This window comes from Impatiens glandulifera, chromosome 4, assembly GCF_907164915.1.
Source record: "Impatiens glandulifera chromosome 4, dImpGla2.1, whole genome shotgun sequence".
Taxonomy (NCBI): domain Eukaryota; kingdom Viridiplantae; phylum Streptophyta; class Magnoliopsida; order Ericales; family Balsaminaceae; genus Impatiens; species Impatiens glandulifera.
The window spans coordinates 55,778,373-55,793,882 of NC_061865.1; the positions used below are offsets into that span (position 1 = coordinate 55,778,373).

Genomic DNA, 15,510 nt, shown 5'->3' on the forward strand with positions numbered 1-15,510 from the left:
TTCAAATTATTTTCATTGCAGCTCTTTCAATTCAAATCTAAACAAAAGTATAAAAATTTAGAAAGTAAAACAAAATAAGCTCTAACAAAACCTTGTAATTTTTTAACAATATTAATGCAATTTTTTTCAAATGATCAGTATTATAAGAATTTTTTAAACATTATGAAAAATTATGAAACGAAATCATTAATACAAATTATACATTTTTTTTTAAAGAATGGTCTTAAAATTTCCAACAATAATGTTATTTATATTATAAAAAAATAGATAAACTTTTGAAAATGAGTGGAGTGAGAGTTGAGAGAGAATATCTAATATCTATTTCAATTCTAGCCCTCGTTTTGGTAAGGAGTATAACACTATATATATATATATATAACACTATATATATATATATATATATATATATATATATATATATATATATATATATATATATATATATATATATATATATATATATATATATATATATATATATATATATATATATATATTATAATTATAATTATAATTACAGTAAAGTTTATTAACCGTTTGGTTGTATACTTTTGTAACTACAGTAATTTAATCGATAAATTTATACCTTAAACTAAGTATAAAATTGTAACAGTATTCACCTGTTACAAACCTTTAACATTTTTTTATTCCATTATTACCCTCACATTTTTTTTCCTTTCATATTTTTTTTATCTTTCCTTTTATTTACTTATCTTCAATAAAAATAATATATTTTATTTATTTTATTTGTGATTGTGTTTTATAGTGTTATAGTATTAATTATTTATAAATATTTATATAATTATAATAATTATAATACAATAATAATATTTATCTAAAAAATATATTTATATAATAATTATATATTATTTTTTATTATTTTCAAAATAATTAATAATACAAACTATATTATAAAAAATATATTAATTTTTATATAATTAATAATACAACCACCTAAAATAATAATTAAAAATATTTTATTTACATAGGGTAAAATAGTCTTTTACACTTTTTATTACTTTTTTATACTACCAACCAAACATAAAATAATAAAACTTATATAATTTATACTTATTTTATACTCTCAACCAAACACTAATAACCTATATAATTTATATATTCTAATACCTCATTACAATTTATACCTACATAACTAATACCATTTACCAAACATTTCCCTGTTGTATAGTCACACGATTGTGTTCCCAAATTTTTAATTATTTAATTAATTAATAAATATAATATATGTTTCTCTAAATTATATTAATATTGTATATATATATATATATTAATTATATTAAAGTTTATGATTAATTACTCTATTTTATTAGGGTGTATCAATAAAAACATAAACAACTCAATTCAAATTCTTTTGCTTCTAAATTTAGAACATATGTAAATATTTATCTGAAATTTAATAGTCAAGGCTTCAGAAAACATAAATTAAATGAAGGGTCGGAGAGGTAAATTATTTTATGATTTTATTTATTTTTTCTTTTAAAGTGTTTTTTTAAATATATATTTTGTTGGGAGAATGTATTTTTTACTGCACTAAAATAAACTGAAAACTAAGTAATTATTTATATTTTGATTTATTATTTGTGCATTGGTAAATGTGTTTTTTTTTAAAACTTATCTTAGTAAATTTATGTACAGTATATACAAGTAAATCTACCTAGTTTTCAGGTATTTATTTAAAAAAGATGATTATTTTGAGGTTTATAAGAGAATTTAAGTTTTTCTTAAATTTTGAAAATATCTTTGAAAAAATATGTTGTAGATCATAAATTGTCTTTTTTTTTTCCAGACTTGACTTAAAAAGTTAAGTAATCAGTATCATACAATTTAAATTGGACCTTTAAATTTTAGTTGTTTGATTTATTAGTGGAAACTTGCATTTTTTTTAAGACTTGACTTGCCACCCAATGTGTGGAAAATTGGTTGAAATCATAATTAGTGGTCTTCTTTCTAGGAGACTTTGACTTGAACATTTTGTTTAAAAAACATAAATAAATTTGAACGATCAAAATTATAATTAAGAATAACATTATATTAGAATTATGAAGAAACTAATATAATAATATTATATAATATTGTTATAATATCTTACCTATAGTATAAGTATATATTATAACTGTGTTAGTTAAATTAAAAGATTAGTACTCACTCCTATTATATTTGTACTCCTCAATTAGTTGCACTTATTTCTTCTTGTGCATGCCTTTATGAACATAATGTTGAATAAAGGAAATGTACCGAATTTGGAGGGGCGTTAATGTCGGAAGGATATTTGATTATTTGTACATATGCCGAGCCGAGCCGATCCGAACAGTATCATGCTCGAGCTCGGCTCGTCTAGTATATATTCGGGCTCAAGCTCGGCTCGAGCTCGTTTCAAGTTTTTACAATCGAGCTCGAGCTCGGCTCGTATAGATTTATTTGAGCTCACGAGCCGCTCGTACTCGGCTCGTTTAAAACTCGTTTAGAAAGCTCGTTTAAAAAGCTCGTTAAGAGCTCGTTTAAAGCTCGTTTATAAATTAAACGTGTTCGTGAGCTTATAAGCGAGCCTATAAACGAACATGTTACTATTTTATATTATGATTTATTATAATATATATTTATATATTACTATTTTTTTAAATAATTTACAAATTATATTTAAACAATATTATAATCGAACGTGTTCGTGAGCCTATAAACGAACTTGTTCGCGAGCTTATAAGCGAGCCTATAAACGAACATGTTCGTGAGCTTACGAGCCGAATATCGAGAAGTTCAAGCTCGGCTCGTTTAAATTTTCAAGCTTTTAAACGAGCTTGAGCTCGGCTCGTTAAGACTAACGAACTAGCTCGAACGAGCTTTTTGTCGAGCCGAGATTCGAATAGCTCGCGAGCAGCTCGGTTCATTTACATCCCTACTCACTCCTATCATATTTGTACTCCTCAATAGGTTGCACTTATTTCTTCTTGTGCATGCCTTTATGAACATAACGTTGAATAAAGGAAATGTACCGAATTTGAAGAGGCGTTAATGTCGGAAGGATATTTGATTATTTGTACATATGCTTAAATGATTACATGTACAATTTATGTTTTAATATATAAAATTAATTTTTTTAGAAAATTTATAATCCGATCCAACTTGATAGACTGAAATTCGCAAAAAAAAATCGAATGGATAACCGAACCGTTTTTAGAACAATAATTAAATCTTCTCATCTAACATAATAATATGACAGTGTTATTCAATATGAGTCCATATCTAGGAGTGTGCATAGGTTCGGTTGTTGGATAATTCGAGTTTTCGGTTCGAGTTCTTTGAATTTTTATTTTTTAAGCAAATTTGATAACCGAACCGATTTGAATAAATTCGAATTCGATTTATTCGAATTCGGTCGGTCGGATATTCGATTTAGACCAAATATTGAACATCACCTACCCATAAGATAAAACTTTTTTTTAAAAGAGTTAACAAAATAAATAAGTTGTTAAATAGATCTTATCTACTTAAATTATAAAAAAATATAAACATACAAACTAAACTTAGTGACTCGACGACAATATTCGATAATTGAACGGCGAAAGTAAACAATGTTGACGACGACAATATATGACGGTGTAGAGGTGATGACAATGGTGATATTACTAGTGAAATAGCTAGATAAGTGAAAAATTTATATATCTCTTAAAGTTATATATGAGGTGGACAACTTGAAGGTCCACAAATGCCAGGAAGATGAACGGCTAGAGAAAGAAGAAAATGAATGAGGGATTGTGGATTTACTAATTTATTGGGCTTGGTATTATAGATCTAGTAGGAGGCCCACGATAATTTAATATATAATATATAATAAATTATATAATATATAATATATAATATATAATATATAAAAAATGAATTCGGTTTTTGGTTTGGTTTTCGATTTGAAACATAACCTCGAAAACCAAACCAAAAAAACACGATCGTCGGCACGTTTGACACAATCGGCACGATTAGCACGATCGACACATTCGGAACCGTCGCAACGGTCGCGCGAAATTCGGTTGTTTGATTTGATCGTAGGTTACAAGAAGCGTGGTCGGAGTCACAATCGTCGGCACATTCGGCACGATCAGCATAATCGACACGTTCTATACCTCACAACAAAATTGTAGGGCTAAACGTAAACATAGACACATTCCAGATATTATTCGTGCCATGCTTCTTTTTACTTAATGTCCAAATCGGTTTTGGGGGGAAGCTGCCCTTACTGTTGTCTATACAATCAACCGAATGCTATCTTCTGTACTTAAAAATATTACTCCTTACCAAAAACTCTCTGGCGAGCCACAAGATTACTCCATTCTTCGACCATTTGGTTGTGTCAGTTTTGTCCACCTCCCCCCACATGAGCGAAACAAATTGGAGCTTTGGAATTGTCTGTGTTATTTTTTGGGATATGTGATAGGGCATAAGGGCTATCATTGTTGGGATCCTGTGTCAAATCGGATTCGTGTTACTCGTCATATCACCTTTTGGGAATATAAGATGTTCTCTTCTAAGCCCAAGTTTTCCACTCCTTTTCAGATTGATTCCCCATTTTTTTTGTTTTAGATCAATCCTTTTTTTACAGAACCTGTGATCACACAAAATTCTGTTGACACAGTTGTTTCTCCCCCTTCACCCCTAACTGACCCACCTACGTCTCCTGAACAAGTACTTGACCCACTTGTGTCTCCTAAACAAGTACTTGATCAAATACCTCAAGTCCCTACTGTCACTAGTCGACATTCTACCCGGGTACGTTTTCTTCCTCATAATCTCCAAGATTACCATTATTTCTCTTCCATTCTAACTAACCATGAGTCTAAGACCTTTCGTGAAGTAATTATGATCCATTGTGACGTGAGGCTATGTTGGAGGAACTGCAGACTCTTGAGAAGACTAAGACTTGGGATATCGTTGATCTACCACATAACAAGAAATCTATTAGTTTCAAATTGATTTACAAGATCAAAACAAATTCTGATGGATCTGTTGAGCGTTACAAAGCTCGTCTTGTGGCCAGGGGTTTCTTATAGGAATATGACGTTGACTATGAAGAGACATTTGCTCCCGTTTCCCATTTGACTTCTGTTTGTTTTCTTTTGGCTATTGTTGTTGCTCATCGATGGTCTATTCAGCAATTGGATGTAAAGAATAATTTTCTTCATGGAGATCTTTCTGAGGAGGTTTATATGAGTCCACCGCCGGGTTTAGACATTTCGGGTAAGGTATGTAAGCTACACCGTGCTCTTTATGGTCAGAAACAAGCACCACGAGTTTGGTTTACCAAGTTCAACTCAACACTTATTCAGTATGGGTTTACTGCCTCTCCCTATGACTCTGCTTTATTCATTCATCGCTCTTCATCTGGGATTAATTTTCTATTATTATATGTTGATGATATGGTGATCACTAGCGATGATGCCACTAATATATTTAATTTACAGACCTTTATTCATCAACATTTTGATATGAAGAGTCTTGGTAAGCTGCGTTACTTTCAAGTCTTGAGATTTCCGAGACAATAGATGATATTTACTTGTCTAAGACGAAGTATGCTTCTGACCTCATCTCCCGTGCTGGCTTGACTGATATAAAAAATGCCTCGACTCCACTTGAGGCGAATTGTCTTCTTACTCCTCTCGATGGAACCCCTCTTAAAGACCCCACACTCTATCGTCAATTAGTGGGCTCCCAGATATATCTAATTGTTACTCGCCCTGACATAGCTCATGCACTTCACATAGTTAGTCAATTCATTAATTACTAGTCCTCATACAACTCATCACTCTGCTGTGTTACGTATTCTCCTCTATATTAAGGGCACTCGCTTACATGGTCTTCATTTCTCCATTGATTCATCATTGGTACTCACTAGTTACTCAGATGCTGATTGGGCAGCGATCCCACTGACCGACGCTTCATCACTGGTTATTGTTTCTTCTGGGATGATTCTCTTGTTTCCTAGTGAAGCAAGAAACAAATTGTTGTTTCTCTTTCCAGCACTGAGTCAGAGTATCATGCGCTTGCTGATTCTACTTCTGAGCTTCTTTGGATTCGACGACTTCTCTCTGATTTTGGCGTTCCTCAACCGCCAGCCACCGATCTTCATTGTGATAGTCAGATTGCTATTCACATTTCTCGGAATTATGTGTTTCATGAGCGCACTAAATACATCGAGATCGATTGCCACTTTGTACGGCAAAATGTTAGTGTTGGTACTATACAATTACAGTACAAGTCTACCGAACACCAGACTGCAGATGTCTTCACAAAGTCTCTCTTGATGGTCGTTTTTACATGTTATTGAGCAAACTTAAGTTAATCTATACTCTACCACTTTGAGCTTAAGGAAAGATGTTAGAATATATTATGTGGCACAACTCATCTAAAGGTTCTAGCCCATCTAAAAGTTGTCCTAACTTGAGCGCTAAGATAAATTTTTTATATATATATAATATATATATATATATTATCAATTTATTCAAAAACAACGTCAATAGTTTAAATTAGATATTTTTAAAGAATGGTCATCAATTTTTTATATATAATAAAATGATTAAATAAACATTTGAAAGTGATAGGAGTTGACTTAGTTGTGTAACAAGTCATGAAAATTTTGTTTTTCTTGAAGACTTGGCTACAAAATAATCTATGTGGACTCCATATAAGTATAGTGGCATTTTATTTTTAGGTTATTTTTTTTATTAACAAATTTATTACTGATATGAAAATAATAATAAAAAATTACATTTTTGTATATTAAGTTTCTGTAAAAGAAATTAAATTCGATACAGTATCTCCCCAACAAAATCCAAATTATTTAAAGGAAGTTGGTTCGAAAAAGAAAATTAGATTGTCAACAAAGTTAAGAACTCCACTTTGTATCATTACTTATTCCGTAGGTGAAATGTGTTGAGCCGAACACATCCATCTGGAACTAAAGTCACACATTTACAAATATATAATTTTAAAGTAATTGTTTTTGAAAAAACAATTAATCTTGCGGCATTTAAGTAAAGATAAAAAACATAAACATAGTGCAATGAAAACTTAATACAAATTTCTTCACTTCTATATTTACAAAAGATATAATTTTTTTATTTGAGTTTATTGTCGGAGTTTCTTAAATGACATACCTGATTAACTCAATGACTAACTAACTAGCAATAAACAAGTCAACTCAGAGTAATTGTACTCAGCTTTCCTCACTAATAGTTAACTTGATCTCTTTCTTCTATAAATAATGCTTATGCATTTGAAGTAAATTATATTCATACTCTTCCACCACCCAAACCAATACCAAATATTAAACGTTAATAATGAAGACATTCCTTATGATGTGGATTCTTTTCATCATCATTCTGCAATTTCATCAGGTTCTCTCCTCCTCTTCATCTAATCATCTATGTCCTCATAAACACCGTCTTATTTTGCTCAAATTCAAGCAAATGTTTGTAATTGATCATAAGTCGACTGATGAAAGCTTTTGTGTTGATGAATATGATAATTATGAACTATCTTATCCAAAGACAGTGTCTTGGAATGAGAGTAACACAAATTGCTGCTCATGGGATGGAGTGACATGCGATGATCATACCGGCGATGTCATCGGCATTGATCTCAGTTGTAGCCAACTTTCTGGAACCTTCCATCCAAACACAACTCTCTTCCAGCTTCCCTTAACAAGTCTAAACCTTGCTTTCAACAACTTCCAAAAGTCTTCTATACCATCTTCTATTGGCATGTTGGCACCCACCCTCACACATCTTAACCTTTCTTTCCTCTTCCAAATTCACAGGTCCAATCCCATCAGAGATCGCCCACCTCTCTAAGCTAGTTGTCCTTCGTCTTTATGAGCGTGAGTCTAATTTTTATAGTTATAAAGACACACCATCATTATTCAGACTCGAACAACATGATTTTCAGAACATCATTAGTAACCTGACACAATTGGAAATTCTACATCTCCGCTATATAAACATGTCTTCTTCCATTATTCCAGATTCCATAGTTAATCTAACGTCCTTGACATCTCTCTATCTTTTGGAGAATATTGGGTTATATGGACAAGTGCCTGAGTACAACGATGGACTCAAGGGAAGCTTCCACAATGTGAACTGGAATGTTAGTGGGACTACTCCTCCTCTTAAGGAGCTACGACTTTCTACCATAAGTTTATCTGGTGGTTTACCCGATTCAATTGGTCATCTTCGCTCATTAAACTTCTTGCTATTTGATGATTGCAATCTTTCAGGATCCCTTCCCGGTTCAATTGGAAACCTCTCCCAACTTATTGGTTTGTCATTTAGGTACAACAAATATTCTGGTATCATCCCTCATTTTGTTTCAAATTTAAACAAACTGAAATATTTCTACCTATACAATAATCAATTTGAAGGACAAATCCCAACCAACATAACTAGTCTTCGGAGCCTAAACATTCTTGATTTGGGCAATAATTTGCTACAAGGCTCAATTCCTGCTGGTCTATTTGGGCTTCCAAATTTAGATTACCTAAGTCTAAACAACAACATGCTTTCCGGTGCACTGCCATCTATCTTCTTTAACAACCATTCAATCTTGTCATATTTATCCATTTCAATGAATAATCTATCTGGCCCAATTCCGCAATCCATATCAAATTTTACAGTTCTTCAAATACTCTATCTTTCTTTCAATAATTTTGATGGCACATTGTACCTTGATACCTTTTCAAACAATAATTTTAACTTTATTGTTTTGGGCAATAATGGAAACTTGTCAGTCGTAGACGCTGATGGCAATTTCTCTACCATTATTTCACTGGATTTGTCTTCATGTAAATTACAAAACTTTCCAATTAAGTTTTTGAAGACTTCAATAAACCTCAAACAACTTGACATTTTCAACACTGGGGTTAGTGGCCAAATACCACAATTGATTGGAGAAATGAGATTCATGTCAATATTTCGTGCATCCAATAATAAGATTAAAGGAGAGATCCCTTCTTCTATATGTAACATGAACTCTCTCGAGGTACTTGATTTTTCCCAAAATGAGCTTGAAGGTCCGATTCATCCATGTTTCGGGAATTTCAGCACGACACTTTCAGTATTAGACCTTCGAAATAATAGTTTTAGCGGCGGAATTCCAGCAACATATGCAAAGAACAACATGCTTACAATACTTGCTTTGAATGGGAATCAATTACAAGGACCAATACCAGAATCGCTTTCACGCTGTAAGAACTTACAAGTGTTAGACGTTGGAAACAATATGATAAATGGAACATTTCCAATTTGGGTGGATGCTCTTCCAAGGTTAGAGGTCCTTGTGTTGAGGTCTAATAAATTTCATGGTTTCCTTGAAATTTCAAAGACTCAATCTCCTTTTCCTGAATTACGCATTTTCGACATATCCCATAATGAGTTCACTGGCCCATTGCCATCATATTATTTTAACAACTTCAATGCTATGAAGTCCGTGAATCAAAACAACACAAATCTTACACCCTTTAGATATGGTTATCAAGAATCTGTTACAATGACAATGAAAGGCTTTGATGCTGCCATTAAAGGAACTATCTTTCGATCTCGGACAATAATTGATTTGTCAAGCAATAAGTTTGAGGGCGTCATTCCAAATGTTGTTGGCAAGTTAGTTGGACTCACATTATTGAATATGTCCAATAATCGGCTTAGCGGACATATACCTGTCAAATTGGGAAATTTAGTTCAGCTGGAACATTTGGATCTATCTTCAAACCATCTTACAGGAGAGATACCTCAAGAACTTACAAGTCTAACATTCCTTGCAGTTCTGAATCTTTCTTGCAATGCACTAGAAGGACACATACCTCAGGGTAAGCAATTCGATACATTTTCAAACACTTCTTACATGGAGAACGTGGCATTATGTGGACCTCCTTTGTCAAGAAAATGTCAGGGGCGTGAAATACCAATACCATCACCAAATGATGATTCTAAAGATGATTCAGATTATGCATTCATGAACGGGTTCACATGGCAAGCTGTTTTGATGGGGTATGCATCTGGAATGATAATCGGGTTAGGTGGAGGTTGTCTTTTGTTCTATATGGGAAGGCCTAAATGGTTTGCCACAATGATCGATGAAGAGGGATATAAAATCATCAAGAAATACAGACGAGTGAGGAGATTGTCCAGTAATTTGAGATTACATTAATTTTCAGGTAATTAATTCATTATATATTGTATTAAATAGTAACTAATGTCCAACGCTTTTTATTTTTCAGTTTAACATAATAGAAGATAACAGATTAACATTTGTATACATTTTTATTAAACCAACATTTTCACATTAATATTATTGTTTTTGTTGGATCAGGTACTACAGCCAACATCATACATGTTCTTCAAGGTTTCGAGTTTACTAGTGCAAGGTCATTTTTACTTGGTTTTGTTTACTATTTGAATGTTTTAGTTTTGCTTTAATGTAATAATGATGTTACCTTGATAAAAAAAAAAAAATTGTGACGAGATTGTGTTTATAGAACTTGAATCTTATATTTTAAATATTGTAATGCGATTGTATATATAGTTTTGTCGTTGTGCTTAAACGACATTATATCATAAATCAACATGTAAGCAGACGAATAATTCTGTTTTTCAAATTATAATTTGTGATTTTTTTTGTCTCCTTATATAATTTATTACTTCACATAATCATATACTACAATATTTACCTTCATCTTTATAAATAAAGAAAAGATAAATGGGAACTCTTTATTTTAAACCAAGAAAAATGTAATAAAGTTAACATGTTTAAACAAATAAAAGTAATTCAAAAACCTACTTATGGTACTTGTTCAAATCAAAATCAAAATGGCATACCAAAACTCAACTAGACTTTGTGCTAAATCCATAATAATTAAACTATAAGACACTATTTTTAATTAGTTGTTTTCTCATCACAAATAAAATTGTTAATTGTTTACTTTGTGTTTAATAATTAATTAATAAATAAATAAATAAATATAAAATTAAATTTAGGTTGAGAGTTGAGACTTAAGAGAGCTCAACAGCATGGACAAGTTATTTCTTGTTTTTATTTATTTATATTTTAAAAAGTTTTCCCTTTTCTTTAAGTATTTTCTTGTTTGGAGAGGTGTTTTTTTAGCTTACCCGAGCAAATAATGCTTAGTCAAAGTTATTAATGTTATGATTTATTTATTTTTTAAATAATGTTTTTTTAGTTTACTTGATCAATTAGCTGGCGAGCAAATGAATATAAATAATTTCAAGAACATGTATTGTAGAGTATTACATATTGGCTGGGTCTTTATTTAAATCAAAACAGAGTATTTTTGAAGGTCATCAGAACATTAGAGATCTTTTTAATTTTTTGAAATATTTGGAAAAATATGTTAAAGTTAGGTGATGAGTATCATAAATATTAAATTGGGATAGTTTATTTGTTAATAGTAGTAACAAAAACTTGTCATTTTTTCAAGACTTATGGAATCATCAATAATGTGTGGAAAATATGTTAGAATCATATATAATTAATTGTTTCTATTGTTAGAAGACTTGACTGTGACACATTAAGAACAATATTAACAGAATATTCATGATTTTTCTTATATCTCGTATTATTTATTCAGATATATAGCTAAAAAAATAAAATAAAATATTTTAATTTTTTTGAAAAAAAGGTTAATATATATTAAATATTTTTAGCATTTTTCAAAATAAAAAAAATAAAAAAAATTATCAATTATTCGATTTATGAAATGACAACACCACCAAGAGGGATATAAAACAAATGGAATTACCTATGAACATGACTAAGAAAAAGTTATCTTCAGAGTTATATATATTCATGGAATGTATGTACATATTTTAAAAAGATTAATACAATTTATTTTATTTTAAATTAAACTTTAGTTATATATTTGATTAGAAAAACTATAAAGTAATATTTGATCTCAAATAAGATAACAAGACAATTTTTGAGAGAATTAATACATCATATTTTTTCTCTAGTAACAATAGTTTGTTTGTCAATCAATTAAAACTTTATAATATTAAATAACTAAGCGATATGAAAATCTCTTACTTTTTCTGTACCAATAATTTTGATATCGGTATCATAAAAAAAAATTATATAATTAAACTTGAAAATGTTCAACAAGCTATAAACAAGTTTTACTTAAACTCGAATTCGGCTCGAATCTTAAACGAGTTGGCTCGAGTTTGACTTGATTTTGATTTTGATTTTGATTTTGATTTTGATTTTGATTTTGATTTTGATTTTGATTTTGATTTTGATTTTGATTTTGATTTTGATTGAACTCGAATCGAACTTCATCTAAAATTTATAAAAAAAACAGAATCATTTTTTCATCCAATCTTCACCTTAAAAAAGTTTTATCTAATTCTATCATAAAAATGAAAACAAAATCACTTTTGACTTCTTTTACATAAATAAAATGTGAGGATCATAATAAAAGATGATACCTGTACTATTGTGAATCACACAGTTTTCATACTCATTTGATGCTGCAATGTGCTGATTTAATGTAAAGTAAAAAGAAATTAATTAGTTAATTTCTTAAATAAATTAAAGTAAACTATTTAGAAATTTACCAAAAATTTTGTAAAATTCTTCCATTATTTGGATCATGCCCTCCTTTTAGCATGATTTTGGGCGGCAACACAAAGGGATAAGGAAGTTTCATTTTGACAATATATAAGAAAGAGTTTATGCTCACTCACAATATAGAAAAAAGAATTCAACTTTACAAACAAAAATCTCTCATATTATTATTCCTAAGCAATGCATAGTCTATTTAATTATATACACTTGTTTATAATAAGAAAAATAAAAGAAGTGCAACAAATCTAAAAAAACATTTAAGTACTGAAAAAATAAACTAGAGTAAATCATCAATCAATAACCGAATCCCTAAATTACAGCTAGAGACTTGTTCAATTCCCATGTACTCATTTCTCAACACTTCTAGCCCCCGCCTTCTTCACCAACATTTCCGACAAAACTGTTTCCATCATTGGCATGGATGCAGTATGTTCTCTAAGGTATTGTTGGAGGTTGCCCATGATAATGGTTTTGTCTGAACTGTTGGTTTGTATTAGGGTATTGTAATCGGCTCGGTTCATACGCAGAAGCTGGCTTAGTTCTCTAGTTCGAATCGTGTAGACTTGTGGTCTTTCACATAGAACACCGATCTCGCCGCAGATTTCACCCGCATTTTCAAACGTCCCAACCACCTTAAAAAAATTAAGTTCATTTCATTAAAAATCCTTTTATGAAACAACAGATGGAATTAGAAACAGTTTACATATGGCGACGGAGCCGCTAGAGACTCTTTTCCGTCGCTAGTGCCCTCTTCTTTTAATATTACTTCTTTTTGTATTGGATAGAGATTATTATGATAGAAATAGAAACGAGGAGGAATAAAGAAAATTCTTGCCTTTTCCTTGTTGTTTTCTGTGAATACAATATCCTGCCAATTAACCGAAGCAAGTTATTTTAGACAATTTTTTTTTTACAAGTGGCGTTCAGAAAGAAGTTTAATAGAAAATTACCACGGAGCCTTCGATGAGTATGTAAAAGTCAGTGGGAGCCTGGTTCTGTAAGATCACTTCTTCTCCCGGTGGAAAATACTCTAATTTCATATCAGATATCTTCAAAACATTCACACAAGAGTTATAGTAAAAATTATAGGCGAGAGTCCGGAGAACTAAGTCGATTTAAACTTTGATTACCATTTGAAATAGCAAGATGTCGGACACCCCACTAAACAAGTAGACTTTCTTTATAGAGGACGAAAAGAGAAATTCAGAAATTTTCGTTCTTATGGCTTTAGGGAAGGAATCAACCAGATCCCTTTGTTTCAACTCTTTCGAGTTGGCCATAAAATTTACCGACAAGCGCGCGAGCATTTGATCTTGAAGACAATCTGAAAGTTTGTTTCTCTTTGCAAAGTGCGAGGCGGCCTGCATTCTGTTCTTATATTTCCTAGTCTTCCTAGTCCCTTGGACAACTAAATCGGTCATGTTTCCGATCAAATACGAAATCAAACCAAGGTTGAAGAGCATGTAGAAAATGTTGATGATCATCTCTCGAATGTTCTTAGCATGTAAGTCACCGTACCCTACCGTCGTAAGGGTGGTGACGGACCAATAAACGGACGTCACATAACAAATCCATATGCTCTCGTGTTTAAAATCACTTATGGCCGCACCGATCCATGTGTTTAAAGGATCAGGATTACGAGCCGCGAATAAATAATTGATACATGCCGCAAAATGAATCCAAAATATGCAAACCTGGTTGCAACCATCCATGAAACAATTATTATAATCCAAACCAAATTAAGGAACACAAAAAGAACTAAAATTTGTGTATAACTTACCAAACAAAGCTTAATGCATCTAACTATGTAATAGTTAAAATGTTGACTTTTCTCCCAGCTGTTTAAAAACGAATGAAAAGACTATTATAACCCCCAATAGAACACTTAAATTTTGTTTAAATAAGTCAATAGCGACGAAATTAATGACAGATTGTATTACCCATCTCTATCGGACAAAACAAATTCAATATTATTGCAATAGCGACGTAAATTACCGTCGCTAAATATATGATATTAATCCTCAATTAAGGTAAACCGTCGCTATTGATATGAAGGTAGACATTTGTTTATTTCTTTAGAGAAAAGTTAACCTGGCAAATATGGCGCTGACTCTTCGAATACGCCATAAACGGAGCATATGTAAGACACCGTAAGATTCTAAAAATGGAGGGGTTATCATCCTCATGAGTTCAGCAGGAATGGTGGAGATGATGTCGAATGCAAGCCATGATCTTGTGTATTTACATACGATCTTCCCATGATCATCAATCAATAGACCAGATGGATCCCGATAGGCCACAAAGAACGTGAGAAAGATATCGACTGCGAAGAACCCATTTACAACGTTGTCGGCAAACGTGAGAGGCCAATGGGTTTTTCCGATGAAACAGAATTCAAAGGGCGAGATCCAACAAGAGTAAAGTACTAGAAGTAGCAAGAATGTCATCCATAGCCTGTAAAATGACCACCGATTTATGGAGAACAAAATGATGAAAAAAATCGAGAGAAAAAGAGAGAATGGAAACCTGTAACATTCGCCATTAGGAGAGATGATGCAAGATTTAGATACATGACTTCCATCCTCTCTTGACATTCTTGAAAGATTTAGATACACTTCTTGGTGGATTCTTTTCTACCTTCCTCTATCTATCTATGTATATATATATATATATACTTGTATCAACAATAAAAACTAATGAATCCAAGAAATCAATTGAGTCCAAGAACCCATTCATTAGATACCCATTAAATAACTATTTCTTACTAAGAATGAAGAATCCCTCCCAAATCCAAATTCATTTTGTAGACAATTAAGTAACCCTTTTAAACACCCCTTTATTTATTTTTGTTTTGAATACGATCCATGA

At 31.3% G+C, this 15,510-nt stretch overlaps 2 protein-coding genes across 2 annotated transcripts; one reads left to right on the forward strand and one right to left on the reverse strand.

The window, feature by feature from the left end:
* The first annotated feature begins 8,007 nt into the window (after nt 1-8,007).
* On the forward strand, nt 8,008-10,490 carry LOC124935457 (receptor-like protein 33). The gene has a single exon (XM_047475889.1). The coding sequence runs from the start codon at nt 8,008-8,010 to the stop codon at nt 10,207-10,209; it is 2,202 nt and encodes a 733-aa protein (XP_047331845.1). The 3' UTR covers nt 10,210-10,490.
* A 2,499-nt stretch (nt 10,491-12,989) lies between these two features.
* Nucleotides 12,990-15,236, reverse strand: LOC124935459 (potassium channel AKT1-like). Its single transcript, XM_047475890.1, has 7 exons — nt 15,169-15,236; nt 14,734-15,096; nt 14,423-14,480; nt 13,773-14,336; nt 13,593-13,691; nt 13,478-13,510; nt 12,990-13,274 (listed from the first exon to the last, which is right to left on the reverse strand). Exons 1-7 carry the CDS (start codon nt 15,234-15,236, stop codon nt 12,990-12,992), a joined length of 1,470 nt encoding a protein of 489 aa, XP_047331846.1.
* Nucleotides 15,237-15,510: the final 274 nt, after the last annotated feature.

Excerpts from the sequence above, each read along its gene's own strand:
- LOC124935457 (XM_047475889.1), top strand. The coding sequence starts at position 8,008 with ATGTCTTCTTCCATTATTCCAGATTCCATAGTTAATCTAACGTCCTTG.
- LOC124935459 (XM_047475890.1), bottom strand. The coding sequence starts at position 15,236 with ATGTCAAGAGAGGATGGAAGTCATGTATCTAAATCTTGCATCATCTCT. Across the intron at positions 13,692-13,772 it reads ACATCTTGCTATTTCAAATG|ATATCTGATATGAAATTAGA; the intron begins GTAATCAAAGTT and ends AATGTTTTGAAG. Across the intron at positions 13,511-13,592 it reads TACTCATCGAAGGCTCCGTG|GATATTGTATTCACAGAAAA; the intron begins GTAATTTTCTAT and ends GTTAATTGGCAG.